The 14,311-nt window shown below is 36.4% G+C and overlaps 1 protein-coding gene across 3 annotated transcripts in view; it reads left to right on the forward strand.

Moving 5' to 3' along the window:
- CCNC (cyclin C) overlaps positions 1-14,311 on the forward strand; it is a 29,191-nt gene that overhangs the window by 9,615 nt on the left and 5,265 nt on the right. For all 3 annotated transcript variants that reach the window (XM_032275186.1, XM_032275185.1, XM_032275187.1), the window contains 5 exons: positions 1,350-1,401; positions 9,677-9,732; positions 10,549-10,584; positions 11,269-11,360; positions 11,988-12,055. In XM_032275186.1, coding sequence (XP_032131077.1) covers positions 1,350-1,401; positions 9,677-9,732; positions 10,549-10,584; positions 11,269-11,360; positions 11,988-12,055 — 304 coding nt within the window. The remainder of the gene's footprint in view (positions 1-1,349; positions 1,402-9,676; positions 9,733-10,548; positions 10,585-11,268; positions 11,361-11,987; positions 12,056-14,311) is intronic.

Raw genomic sequence — 14,311 nt, forward strand, 5'->3', positions numbered from 1 at the left:
ACAAAAAATTAGCTGGGCATGGTGGTGCGTGCCTGTAATCCCAGCTACTCAGGAGGCTGAGGCAGGAGAATTGCCTGAACCCAGGAGGCGGAGGTTGCGGTGAGCCGAGATCACGCCATTGCACTCCAGCCTGGGTAACAAGAGTGAAACTCCGTCTCAAAAAAAAAAAAAAAAAATTATTCCTGAAAAAGAGAATGTAGTCTTTCAGATTTGTAACATTATTTTTTCATTTCTGTGACTACATCTTTCTGCATGTTCTGTAGTATTATGGAAATTGTATAGAAATCTCATTTAAGAACATAACTCAAGCTTTAACTTTTTCTTTTCAGTTATTATAGTTGGAAGTTTAGAAATAAAACAAATATATTAGTACACATACATTTTCCCTGCACAGAATAAGGATGTAGGTTGAAGGTATTTGAATAGATTTTTAGCTTAGTTTCTTCTGTTGGATAAGAAACTAACTCTTGATTTTTTTTATTTTAAAATGAAGTGAAAGCTTTCGGAATCTTATGAGGCAATAAATGAGACTGTGTATGTAAGGTGGATCATAATAAATTTTAGTATTTTTACAATGGTGGTTATTCAGTTGAAAGAGGAAATGAAAACTGATCTTGGAAGTCTTATGTAATTCTTATCTCCCTGTTCCAAAAAGGATAGTAACTGTTTATATGTTTGTTTTTAGTTTTTTTGGTGATTGATTAAGATTTCTCTTATTCACAGATTAAATTGTGTCATTAAATGACATGAAGTATCTGTTAGTACAGGTTGAATTGAATAGGAAACATACTTAATATTTATTCTTGCAATTAAATATAGAATCTAAACAATCTTCTTGGAAGCTAATTTAAATGCAGAAACTGGCACTGTAACTTTAAGGCTTGGTTTCTAATTTGGTACCTTTTATTGTTATTAAATTATACAATTATTTTAAAATTTGTCTTAAGTTGTAGCAATTTGGGGGAATGGTAATAAAGGCTGAATATCCCTAATCTGAAAATCCTAAATGCTCCAAAATTTGAAACTTTTTGAACACTGACATGACATTCAAAGGAATGCCCATTGGAACATTTTGGATTTCGGTTTTTCAAATTAGGGATGCTCAACCAGTGTAATGTAAAATATTCCTAAATCAGAAAAATTTCTGATCCTAAGCATTTCAGATAAGGGGTAATCAACCTATACATTTAAGTGTTTAAGTACTTCATGGCTCAAATGGGCAGAAGGTGAACAGATTGTAAACTGGGGAGCAGGGAAAGCCTCTGTTTTGAATAGAGTTCAGACATTCAGACATGCTTAGTTTCATTGGGTTCACATGTACCTGATCTCATCTGCTTTTCTTTCTTTAGGAATTTGGAGTAGTTTCAAATACAAGATTGACTGCTGCTGCTACTTCTGTATGTAAGTGCAAAAAGTATATCTGCTTTAAGGAAATAATTTGAAGGAAGCTCCAGAGTACCTAAGTTTTTTTTTTTTTTTTTTTTTTTTTTTTTGGTTTATGAGACATGAGAGATTGGTTAACTTTGTTAAATTTCCTGAGGATAACTTTATGTCTAGTGTATTTGGCAAAAAATCAAGTTAAAAACTTTTTTTTTTAAAAAAACATAATGTTATAAGCATTATAAAGATATTACTTTTGATGTTAAAAATAGATAGTAATTTCCAATGCAAGACACCAAGTTAAAAAAAAAAAAAAAAGATAGTAATTATCAATCCAAAAACATCAACTCAGTGGCTTTTAATCTTGTAAGAGTAAAGAAAAAAATTTCATTTCCTAATTTTATTATATTATATTGTTTTCTAATGACTGTTATGTCATTCTTACGGGTGGAATAAACAATTTAGCACCCATGTCTGTCTTCGATGGGAATTAGATGCTTCAGACCTCCATATTTAAAAACATGGTGCAGAGAAAAAGCTGACTCTGTAGTCAGTGGAGCTAACTTTTTGCTTCAGTTGTTACTGAGTAGCTATGTTTTTTTTCTTTTTTCTTTTTTGAGATGGAGTATTGCCCTGTCACCTGGACTGTAGTGTAGTGGCGTGATTTGGCTCACTGCAACCCCCACCTCCCAGGCTCAAGCAATTCTGGTGTCTCAGCCTCCTGAGTAGCTGGGATTACAGGTGCATGCCACCATGCCCAGCTAATTTTTGTATTTTTCGTAGAAATGGGGTTTTAGCACACTGTCCAGGATGGTCTCGAACTCCTGACTTTTTGATCTGCCTGCCTTGGCCTCCCAAAATGCTGGGATTACAGGTGTGAGCTGCACACAGCCTACTAATTTTTATATTTTGGGTCATTCCCCTTTCTGAGATAGTATTATAATCTAATTCAGTCTTTTCCATGTCACATCTTAATTATTTTAAGGGTAGAAGATTGATAATCAGTTTTGCCAAAAAGTTTAATATATCAAATATATCACATTGAAGAAGTATTAAATTGCCCTCTAGAAAATCAAACTATTAAAAAATTGTAAAATGACTAGAAGGAATTCTTACCAGAATGTTAGCAGTGTTCATCTCTGCCCAGTAGATTGTAGGGGTCTTATTTTCTTTTTTGTTTAGTCTCTGTTTTCTAAACTTTTTAGAAAGTTTATGTATTTCTTAATTTGAGGTACCTATTATTAATGTTTGTTTATTTACATTTTTCATGCAAAGACTTAAAAAGTACATTCATAAGAGGTTTTGGTTATCAATAAATAGGAAAATCTTATAATAGGCTACTTTATTTATTTCATAAATTTTACAGTGTATTACATAGGCCCAGGCTGCTTGGCTTTCAGATTTTAACTCCAGTGCTTTCTGTGGGACAAACTGAGCAAAGTTCTTCTTTGTGCCTTAGTTTCCTCATCTTGCAGATGAGGATATTAATATAATATCTATGTTGTTGGGTTGTTATGAGGATCAAATGAGTTAATATTTATAAAGCTTTTAGAACAGTGCCTTGCTTACTATGTTACTTTGCTGAGGCTGCTGTAACAAAATGCCACAGAATAGGTGGCCTAAACAACAGAAATGTATTTTCTCATAGTTTTAGAGCATGTAAATCCAAAATCAAGGTGTCTGGCTATTCATACATGGACTTCTCTCTGTGCACAAACACTCCTGGTTTGCCATCTTCTTCATGTGAGGACAATAGTCCTATAGAATTAGGCCCACTCTTATGTCCTTATTTAATCTTTTTTTTCTGAGGCAGAGTCTCATTCTGTTGCCCAGGCTGGAGTGCAGTGGCTGGAGTGCAGTGGCATGATCTTGGCTCACTGCAACCTCCACCTCCCAGTTTCAAATGATTCTTCTGCCTCAGCCTCCAAGTAGCTGAGACTACAGGCACGTGCTACCACACTGGGTTAATTTTTGTATTTTTTAGTAGTGACGAGGTTTCTCCATGTTGACCAGACTGGTCTGGATCTCCTGACCTTGTGATCTGCCTGCCTCAGCCTCCCAAATTGCTGGATTACAGGCATAAGCCACTGCGCCTGGCCTGTCCTCATTTAATTGTATCCCTGTAAAGGCCATCTCTCCAAATCCAGTCACATTCTGAGGTACTAGGAGTTAGGCATTCACCATGAATTTTTAGAGGGGGACATATATTTGTCCACAATACTCAGTAAACTTTAGGGGCTATCATCATCTTCAATGACAACAACATTATTACTGGAAAACACTGTACTAATACAGTGACATTGGCACCAAGATAAAATACAAGGAATTTAAGAACAACAACAAAAAAAAGACAGACATATACAAATATTAATGTAGAAGGAAATAAATAGTATAAGAGAGTTACAGAGAATGCAGTGATTATTTTGAGTTGGAAAAGATTTTCCCTGAAAGGATTAAATAGAATTTAGTGAAGAAAGTTGAACTGGGGAAAGCTCATAAGTTACATTAACTAAATTGTGAGGAAGGGAATAGTGGGGAAAAAATCCTTACCTGACTAATATCAGTTAATAGAGGGCCTTCAATGCTAGATGAAGGAACTTGTACTTTGTTCTATGGAAAGTAATGAAAGTTTTATTTTTATTTCTTTATTTTTATATTTTCTTTCTTTCTTTTTGAGATGGAGTTTCGCTCTTATTGTCCAGGCTGGAGTACAATGATACGATCTCAGCTCACTGCAACCTCCATCTCCTGGGTTTAATTGATTCTCCTGGCGCAGCCCCCTGAGTAGCTGGGATTACAGGCCTGTGCCACGACGCCTGGCTAGTTTTGTATTTTTAGTAGAGATGGGGTTTCTCCATGTTGGTCAGGCTGGTCTCCAGTTCCCGACCTCAGGTGATCTGCCCGCCTCAGCCTCCCAAAGTGCTGGGATTACAGGCGTGAGCCACCGTGCCTGGCCATGGGTGGGTGTGTGTGTGTGTGTGTGTGTGTGTGTGTGTGTGTATCAATTTGAAAACAAAAAACTTCTAAAATACAGTGAAACTGCAAACTATATTGAGTGCTGTCACTTACCACAGGGTGCTGTGAGAAATAAAACCTAACAAGTTTAAAGTGGACAAAATAATTTTTTAAGTTGCTGAAGTCATCCCAGTGAACACTAATAAAGGCTTAAAATAATGTATTGGCAGCCAGCAAGAACAACAAACGAGCAAGATTTGAGTGATAGAGCCGGCAGGACTTGTAAAAAGATGGGATTTAAAAAGAGTTAGAAATGTGTTTTGAGGTTTTTTGCATGGGCATTGGAGAGCTGACTGTGGCACCAGAAAAAGAGAATAAGTGAGTTCTGAAAAGGATTAAATTTAATCTTTGGCATTCTAAGTATAAATGTGTTAAAGTAGAACATCCTCTTAAAAATGTGAGGTCAGCAGTAGAAATTTGGAATTTGATAACATTTAAGAGTTGGACAGGCCAGCCATGGTGGTTCATGCCTGTAATCCCAACACTTTGGGAGGCTGGGGCTGGAGGATCACTTGAGGACAGGAGTTCAAGACCAGCCTGGACAACATAGCAAGATTTCAGTTCTGCAAAACATTAAAAACTAACTGGGCATGGTGGCACACACCTGTAGTCCTAGCTACTCAACTAGGCTGAGATGGGAGGGTTTCCTGAGCCCAGGAGTTCAAGGTTGCAGTACATTATGATTATGACACTGCACTCCAGCCTGGGCAACAGAGTAAGACTCTGTCTCTAAAATTAAAAAAAAAGATGGCACGTTGGCTCACACCTGTAATCCAGAATGTTGTTGGAGACCGAGGCGGGCAGATCATGAGGTCAGGAGATCAAGACCATCCTGGCTAACATGGTGAAACCCCGTCTCTACTAAAAATTAAAAAAAAAAAATTAACTGGGCGTGCTGGCACATGCCTGCAGTCCTCGGCTACTCAGGAGGCTGAGGCAGGAGAATCACTTGAACTCCTGAGGCGGAGGTTGCAGTGAGTGGAGATCGTGCCACTGCACTCCAGCCTGGGTAGCAAAGGGAGACTCTCAAAAAAAAAAAAAAAGAGTTGCATAATGTCTTATGCTTGGGAGGGTTGCCTGAGCCCAAGAGTTCAAGGTTGCAGTAAACTACAATTATGCCACTGTACTCCAGCCTGGGCAACAGAGTAAAGAGTAAGACTCTGTCTCTAAAAATTAAAAAGAGTCGCACAGTGTCTTAGGCTGCATAGAAAAAGATGTGAATCAAAGGAAAAAAACAGATCTTTGAGAGAGAACATAGTGTCATTAACAATGTGGGGGTGGAGGTAAGAAGCCAGATTGCAAGGAATTAAGAAGTGAGTATGTGCTGAGAAATGAATAATCTAACTATATTACAAATATATGAAACAACTTCAGTGAAGGGAATTAGGGGGAAAGGTGTCAACATAAGTAACTTTGGAAATGATTAGAGTGTAAGATTAAAGGCAAAAAAAGAACTACACATAAGTGCTTACTCTAGTTGATAAAGTTGTTACCCGTGGGTATACAAGTTAACGATTCTGATAATGCTATACATGTATATGGGAATTAAACAATTATATAAATTGATAGCAAATGTTTGCGAGCCAGGTTTCTCATTGTTGGAGTGGGAATCTACAGATAAGCAAAGGGTTGGAGACAGCATGAACTCATGTACCTTAACACAATGTGGATGATTACATATAGAAATATTTATAGATATATGTATATAAATGGGTTAATGTGTGTATTTCTTGGCTCTTTCAGCTGAAAGAGTCTATAAGCAATGATATCCCTGTAGCAGTGAGCTCACCTAGTACCCATATCTTGGTTTGTAATATCATTCTCCAATAAAAGATACCAGGGCTCCTTTGAGAAATGACTGATTCTAGGACTGGGGCAGGAAATAAACATGATGGACCTGGAGTACCTCATAATGCCAGTAATTAAGAAGTATTCAAAACAAACAAGAAAAACAAAAACCTACATTGATGAGGATATGTCAAAAAGGATATAGGAGCCTACTAAGAGAGCTCCCACTGACCAAAGCTGAAAGAATTTGAGCAACAAAATTTTAAAAATAGCATTGGATAATAACTCAAAGTATAAACTAAATATCCATGAGTCATATAAATGAGGGAGAAGAGACAAGTCTTCCACACAGAAGAATTCCGAATAATGTGTGTAGCTACTCTGCCCTCAAGTAGAGTGAGCATAAATCCCCACTCCTAAGGTGTTGGCTGTACATGTTAACTTCTTGCTAATGTGTATAATGTATACACTATGGAAAGGGAGGAAAAAAGTAACTTTACAATGGAGAAACCTGACAAATACTGCCTTAGCCAGGCAATCAAGGCCAATAGCCAAAAGTGATAAATCACATTAATATCATGTATCCTTGATGTGATATGATGAGGATGGTACTTTATCTCTGTAGTCTTCCTTTCAAAAACCCATTTTCTCTAGTCTGAGAAAAACATCAGACAAATTCCAGTACAGGGGCATTCTACAAAATACTTGACTCTGGTACTCCTAAAAGCTGTCGAAGTCATCAAAAATGAGGAAAGGCTAGAAAACTGTGTGTCACTGCCAAACAGTCTAAGGAAACATGACAAATAAATGTAATGTGATATCCTAGATGAGACCCTAGGATAGAAAAAGGACACTGGTACAAACTAAGGAGATATGAAAAAAGTATGGAGTTTCTTTAATAATAACATTTCAATATTGGGTCGGTAATTGTTGCAAATGCGCCATACTAACCTAAGATGTGAATAATAGGGGAAGCTGGGTGAAGGCATGTCTTAGTCCATTTGGGCTACTATAAGAAAGTACCATAGACTGGGTGGCTTTCACAACATACATTTATTTCTCTCAGTTCTGGGGGCTGAGAAGTCTATAACAGTAGGTATAAGAGAACTGTGTGCATGATCTTCCGAGTTTTTGAGTCTACAAAAACAAAAGGCAGAGGAATATAATTAGGTAGTTTATTTTGCTTTTTTTAAGGGAAATTTGAGCATATTAGTATGTGATGGAAGATTACTGAAGGAGGAAAGGTTAAAGATGGGAAAAAATAGTAAGAAATATCAATTGAATAGATGATAAGTGCATAAGTGGTAAGACAAACAATAGAGAGGAGGGAATGTATTTTTCTCCAATTTGTACAAAAACGATTAGAAGACAGAAAAAAAATGCAGAGCAGTTTTAGCGTGGAGTAAGTAACAGACATATTGTGACAGCATCAGGTAACTCTAATCTTGATAGAGGTGTTAGGTGTTAAGGTCCAGGAGATGGGGATGTAGATTTGTTTTATATACAGAGATAATTTTACCTTGTTGATTGTCTACCATTATTAAAGAACCTGTTTTGCTGGTATGCTTTACATCTTATTTACAAGGATTTGTAAAACTCAGAAACCTTAATAGGTCCGTCTTAAATTAAAGGAGACAAGAAAAGAAAGACAAATTTCCTAATGTCTAGTTTACATCATTCTAGGTTTCAATCCTGGTGATGTTACACATCTAAATTAGCTGTAGGGCACTTAATTTGCAAAACAAATCTTTGAAAATATAATGCATAGTGCTGGGCTCAGTAATCCCAGCACTTGGGAAGCCAAGGTGGGCAGATCACGAGGTCAAGAGATCGAGACCATCCTGGCCAACATGTTGAAACCCTGTCTCTACTAAAAATACAAAAATTAGCTGGGCATGGTGGCTCGAGCCAGTTGTCCTGGCTACTCAGGAAGCTGAGGCAGGAGAATTGCTTGAACCTGGGAGATGGAGGTTGCAGTGAGCCGAGATCATGCCACTGCACTCTAGCCTGGCAACAGAACAAGACTCCATCTCAAAAAAAATAAAAAATAAAAGAAAATAGAGTGCATGGTAGAAATGGAATCCCCTTTTTTTTTTTTTTTTTTTTTTTCAGATAGAGTCTCACTCTGACACCCAACCTGGAGTGCAGTGGCACAACATCAGCTCACTGCAACCTCCAGCTCCCGGGTTCAAGCAATTCTCCTGCCTCAGCCTCCCGAGTAGGCATGCTACAGACTTGTGCCCCTATGCCCAGCTAATTTTTGTATTTTTACTAGAGATGGGGTTTCACCATGTTGGCCAGGCTGGTCTCAAACTTCTAACTTCAGGTGATCTACCTGCCTTGGTGTCCCAAAGCGCTAATTATAGCACCATGCCCGGCCAGAAATGGAATTTCTTTTAATTTCAGTGAGATCACTTGGGCTTTGTACAAATGGAAGCTGACACCAAACAGATCTTTTAGGACCTGTCAATAGTTACTTGGCTAAATTAAGTGTATTAAAATGGCATGAATACAATTTTCTCAAATAGTAGTTATATGTATATGCTCACACCATTTTAAGGAGTGGGGGATGGATGGTTAACATTGTTTTTTCATTTGTACTTTATTTAGTGACTAATAAAGTAATAGATAATAGAGTAGTAACTTTATGTGTGTGTGGCATTAAAGAAAACTCTAGAGACCTTTGCACATATATTAATGCTTTTATTAAAATATATATTTTGATAAATACCTGGTCATTGTAAAAAGTTTAGAAAATGGTGTACTATCCTCCCAATATTTAATATGTATATTTTTTACCAATTGTATATATTGTAAACACATACATAACCCCTGTGTTCCTTCTAAGCTCAGTCACCGGAAAACAGGAGAATACCATTCTGTAGTTGAAAAGATTTTAGAAATGATAAAAGCTAGTGATTTTTTTTTTCTGATCCTTTTCTTTTTTAAACATCAGAACCCTTTCTTAAAGTAGTAAATATAAAATTAACTGGCCGGGCACGGTGGCTGAAGCCTGTAATCCCAGCACTTTGGGAGGCCCAGGCGGGTGGATCACGAGGTCAAGAGATCGAGACCATCCTGGTCAACATGGTGAAACCCCGTCTCTACTAAAAATACAAAACATTAGCTGGGCATGGTGGCGCGTGCCTGTAATCCCAGCAACACAGGAGGCTGGGGCAGGAGAATTGCCTGAACCCGGGAGGTGGAGGTTGCGGTGAGCCAAGATCGCGCCATTGCACTCCAGCCTGGGTAACAAGAGCGAAACTCCGTCTCAAAAAAAAAAAATAAAATAAAATAAAATTAAAGCTGTCTTGGATGTCCTACCACCCAGTCTTTCCCCTTCCCTGAAATCAAAAATCTGGGTCCCTAAGTATTGCCAAGAATTCCTACTGAAAATAATTTTGCTCAACTCTCTAATATTCTGCTCTGTTAAAAGAATTTTAATTCATTTCCCATTTTCTCAGTTTAAATTGTTTTTTTTTATTTTCTGCAGTAAAAACTAGATTTTCATATGCCTTTCCAAAGGAATTTCCTTATAGGATGAATCATGTAAGTATATGGTAAAAAATAAAACACTTATCAAAGCTTTATACAAACTAGGTCTATTTTATATTAGACTAAATTTAATAGTTTCCTAGAAATAGCAGTTTCAGGTATTACATGAATACAGACATTATTCCAAATTAAAGCTAAATAGCTTTTACCATTAAAAAAAAAATAACAAACTTCATAGTAGTGATTATCAACCGTGGCTGCTCATTAATTGTATATAATATTGATGTTGGATTTTTCAGAACAACTAAATTAGAACTTTCAGGCTTGGGGCTTCCAACATTGGTACTGTGTAAAAGCTCCCAGGTGATACTACTATTCAGCTGGTATTAAAAACTACTATAATGGAACAGGATGAAATATAAGGGGAATTTCTATTGACATTTTAATAGGCATGTGCTTCTTTTTCCACTTTGCAAGGGATTTGTTTGTTCTCTTTAAGCTACATTGTTTTAAGTAGAAATAATTGTATTTTTGCATTTGCTGAGTAGAAAGTATACTGGAAAATCTGATGTTTTTACAGAATATTTTAAATAAAAGTGAGTAATAAGAATGCTTGTGAGAAGCTGGCTTTTCCTTACAAGGATTAAAATTTCTATAATCATAATTTGATGTGTAATATAATAGTAAAAAGTAATTTTTATTGCATATATTGATTTTAATGTAAATTGTGTTTATTGTCTGGATTTTAAAAATATTTTAGTAAAAATTTTTGATAAATTACTATAATGTCTATAATTTATATTAGATTAAGTAGACTTATCTAATTTGGTTTCAAGTTGACATTTTATTGATAGTCTTTTCTTTAAACAGATATTAGAATGTGAATTCTATCTGTTAGAACTAATGGTAAGTATATATTATGTGATTAATAGATTAAAACATTTTCAAATTTAATGAAATTGGAAATTATTTAAAGAAATGATATTAGGGAGATACATTTTAAAACCATCCACCTGATATGTGATAGTGAAATCATGGTAGCCTATTTATATTAGCGTCTGTATTCTCTCTGAAGCCTGTAAAATACTTTATATATACTACTTAGGATGGGAAAACTTTTCTATTCTATAGTAAGTAACTGTAATAAAAGTATTAGAAACAGACAAGTCAGGACATTAAACCACTGTAAATTATGTGCACAATTTGTGTGTGCGTGCAGTGTTATTTAAAGATAGATTATGTCTTTGGCAGAATTCTGCTCCTCCAGTTGGGAATTACGGATTTATAGGCTAATAAGAGGTTTCAGTGTGTTGCAGATGTGACACTTTGAGTCTCTAAGGGAATGAATGGATGCTGACTGACTGCCAACCGATTTATCAAGGTATATTCCAGAGAGAGCACTGCCTTCACTATTATAGTAGAGTTTAGGGCTGTCATACTGCTTGCTTAAGCAAATAAAAGGGAAGCAAGCATGAGTTAATGAAATTCACTTTGAAATAATACAATTACAAATGAGTTGGGTAATGATATCATTTTTGTGTTGTAATAAATCTGTTTTTTATACATACACATTTTTTAAACTGTTTCTAGGATTGTTGCTTGATAGTGTATCATCCTTATAGACCTTTGCTCCAGTATGTGCAGGACATGGGCCAAGAAGACATGTTGCTTCCCCTTGCATGGTAATTAGAACAGAAGTTATTAATAGTGTAACATGTTATTAGATAGGAAGGTTGACAACTAAATATGAAGTTCAGTATTTTTAAAGTCATTAAACTATTGCCCCAAGATATTTTATGTTGAGCAAAATACCACTTGTTAAATTTTAATAACTGTAGTGGAGTAAATAACAAAATGAAAACCATCCTAAATTATCTGTTCTATAAATATACCTATAAAATTTAATTTTATATGAAACACAGACTGTCAACATAAAAATTAAGACTGAAGCTATCTTTAATCAGAATACTTTTTAGTAGTATGTAACATACATATACATTCACTGTATAACTTTTGGTTTTTTAATTTGATTTTCTGATTTTTAAAAAATTAGAAAAATGTGTAATTTGTTATGAGATTTTGAAATTTAAAGTATATTTAGCTGTAATTTTATTCATTGATATATGTGTATTTGTTGTCACATTCATGTATCTATCCTTTTGCCTTGATGTTTTCACTTTCATAGCTGTGCTTCAGTAATATAAAAGGAAATAAATGTGTACAAAGATGGGAAATCTGGCCCTCTCTGGAGGAAATATACAGATGAGGTAGATCTGCTTTCAGTAATAATATGATTTACATTTCTATAGGAGGATAGTGAATGATACCTACAGAACGGATCTTTGCCTACTGTATCCTCCTTTCATGATAGCTTTAGGTACGTAAGCATGGTGTGCCTTTATTAGTTAAATTGTTATAAACCTATTTAGGTCATCCTAAACTAAATTTCACCCTATTGTACTTTATGTTTTTATCTTCCGTGAAGTAATAGACTAATCCTTGCATGTGAACTTTCAATAATACGAACTGCAACTGACACAAATCAGGATTGTTGTTCCCCCAGCCCCTTTTTTTTTTTGGTTAAGTTTTTTTGTTTTTTTGAAACCATTCAAAGTAGTTTTAATCAGTGTCTGAAAAGAATGTATTTGTTTGTTTACAGAGAAAAGTTCATAATTAAGCCAGTATTAGTTGTAGTGTGTAAAATAATTGGACCTGTCCTTCATATCTTGAGCCCAAACAAGTACTCGGAGGTTGAGTAAAGAAGCATGTGTGGTCTATAATGCCTGGCTAGAGAAAGAAGTCAGCTACATTCATTCTACTGTCTGTGGAAGGCAGTGCTGTAATGGGTGGAGTCAGATAGTCCTAGGCTTAAACTTTACTTCCTTTACAATTGTGGGAAAATTATCTGACCTTTCTGTGTTTGGGTCCTTAATTATAAAATGGAGAGGATACTAATTCCATTGAGTCATTTGAAGAATTAAATGAGATAGTTTGTAGAGCACCAAATAATGCCGGGTATATATTGGGCACTTGTTAATTTCTTCTTTTCCTTTCCCTTCTATTGATTTTTTTTGAGATGGAGTCTCACTCTGTCTCCCAGGCTGCAGTACAGTGGCATGATCTCGACTCACTGCAACCTCCACTCCCTGGGTTCAAGCAATTCTCCTGCCTCAGCCTCCTGAGTAGCTACAGGAGGATTACAGTTGTGTACCACCACACCTGGCTAATTTTTGTATTTTTAGTAGAGATGGGGTTTTGACCTGTTGGCCAGACTGGTCTTGAACTCTTGACCTCAGGTGATCCACCTGCCTTGGCCTCTCAAAGTGCTGGGATTGCAGGTATGAGCCACCGCACCCAGTCCCTTCTATTGAGTTTTATAACTCCATCCTCTTGATTTTCCCCTTATTTTCCATTAGTTTCTCTTTATTTGTTCAATTATTCCTTAAATGTTGATGTTTCTTGGCTTTCTTAAATCAGGGCTGACAAATAGGTTGTACTTACACTTCTGTATTACTGGCAGCTCCCTGAAAGGACTGGATTTTAAGGGATTTTGAAGCGACGCCTGGGTTCAGTGGGTAGGAATACTGGGATCTGCATAGGTAGGAAGGAAGGGATAACAGAACATGTGTCATATCTTTGCCATCACTGCTTTCTGTCTTGGGTACTTTCACTGAGATTCATAGCTTCCACTGTCACTTATGTGCTGAAACATTGAAATTTCTTTATTTAGCCAAGAGCTAGCCACTCGGCAGTTCTTAATATCTATCTTCCTTTTACACAGCTCCACTTGGCATCTCACCAGCACCTCAGACTCGTGATGAGGATTGAGCTCATCTCTTTGTGCCAAAATATGTTCCTCCTTTTAATGTCTTTGCCTGCTTGGTGAATAGCACTAGTTATTTACCTTAGTTGGAAACCCAGCAGTTAGGCCCTTTCATCTCCCTCAATTCCCACATGTAGTTGGTTACCAATACATTTTATGCCTTCCTCTCGATTGTCCCTTCTGTAATCTCATAGTCATCTTCTCATTTCTATCCATGTTACCACAGCAGTCTCCTAACTGGCTTATTACTACTCTCCAGCATTCCTATGCTCAGAGAGCTGATCTATCCTCCACACTGTTGATCTAGACTAGTGGTTACAATGGGGCATAATTTTGTCCCCAAGGGCACATTTGGCAATGTTTGGTTTTAGTTGTCATAACTAGGGTTGGGTGGTACTGGCATCTAGTAGGTAGAAGCTGGGGATGCTGCCAAGCATCTTGTAGTATGCAAGACAGTGTCAAACAATTGTCCAATCTAAGATGTCAGTAGTGCCAAGATGGAGAAACCCGGTGCTAGCAAGATTTGTCTCCTAACTTATATACATACTATTTATCTTCTCCACTGTCATTCTTTTAAATAAGATTTGGCTTAGATATCACCTCTTCAGTGACCCTCCCCCTACCCTTTCAGTATCACCATAGTCTGGGTTTAAGATAATTTCTCAATCTCCAGTGTACTCTATGCATATTCATGTTAATAGCATTTTCCACTGTATTTTAATTTCCTGTTTTTATTATTTCAGTTCTTTAGTTTTTTAACCCCTTCTTGACCTAAGCCCTACTCATAGCTTTGACTTAGGGCAACCAGTG

Source organism: Sapajus apella, unplaced genomic scaffold (assembly GCF_009761245.1).
Source record: "Sapajus apella isolate SASKATOON/1434 unplaced genomic scaffold, GSC_monkey_1.0 scaffold6, whole genome shotgun sequence".
NCBI classification, from domain to species: Eukaryota; Metazoa; Chordata; class Mammalia; order Primates; family Cebidae; genus Sapajus; species Sapajus apella.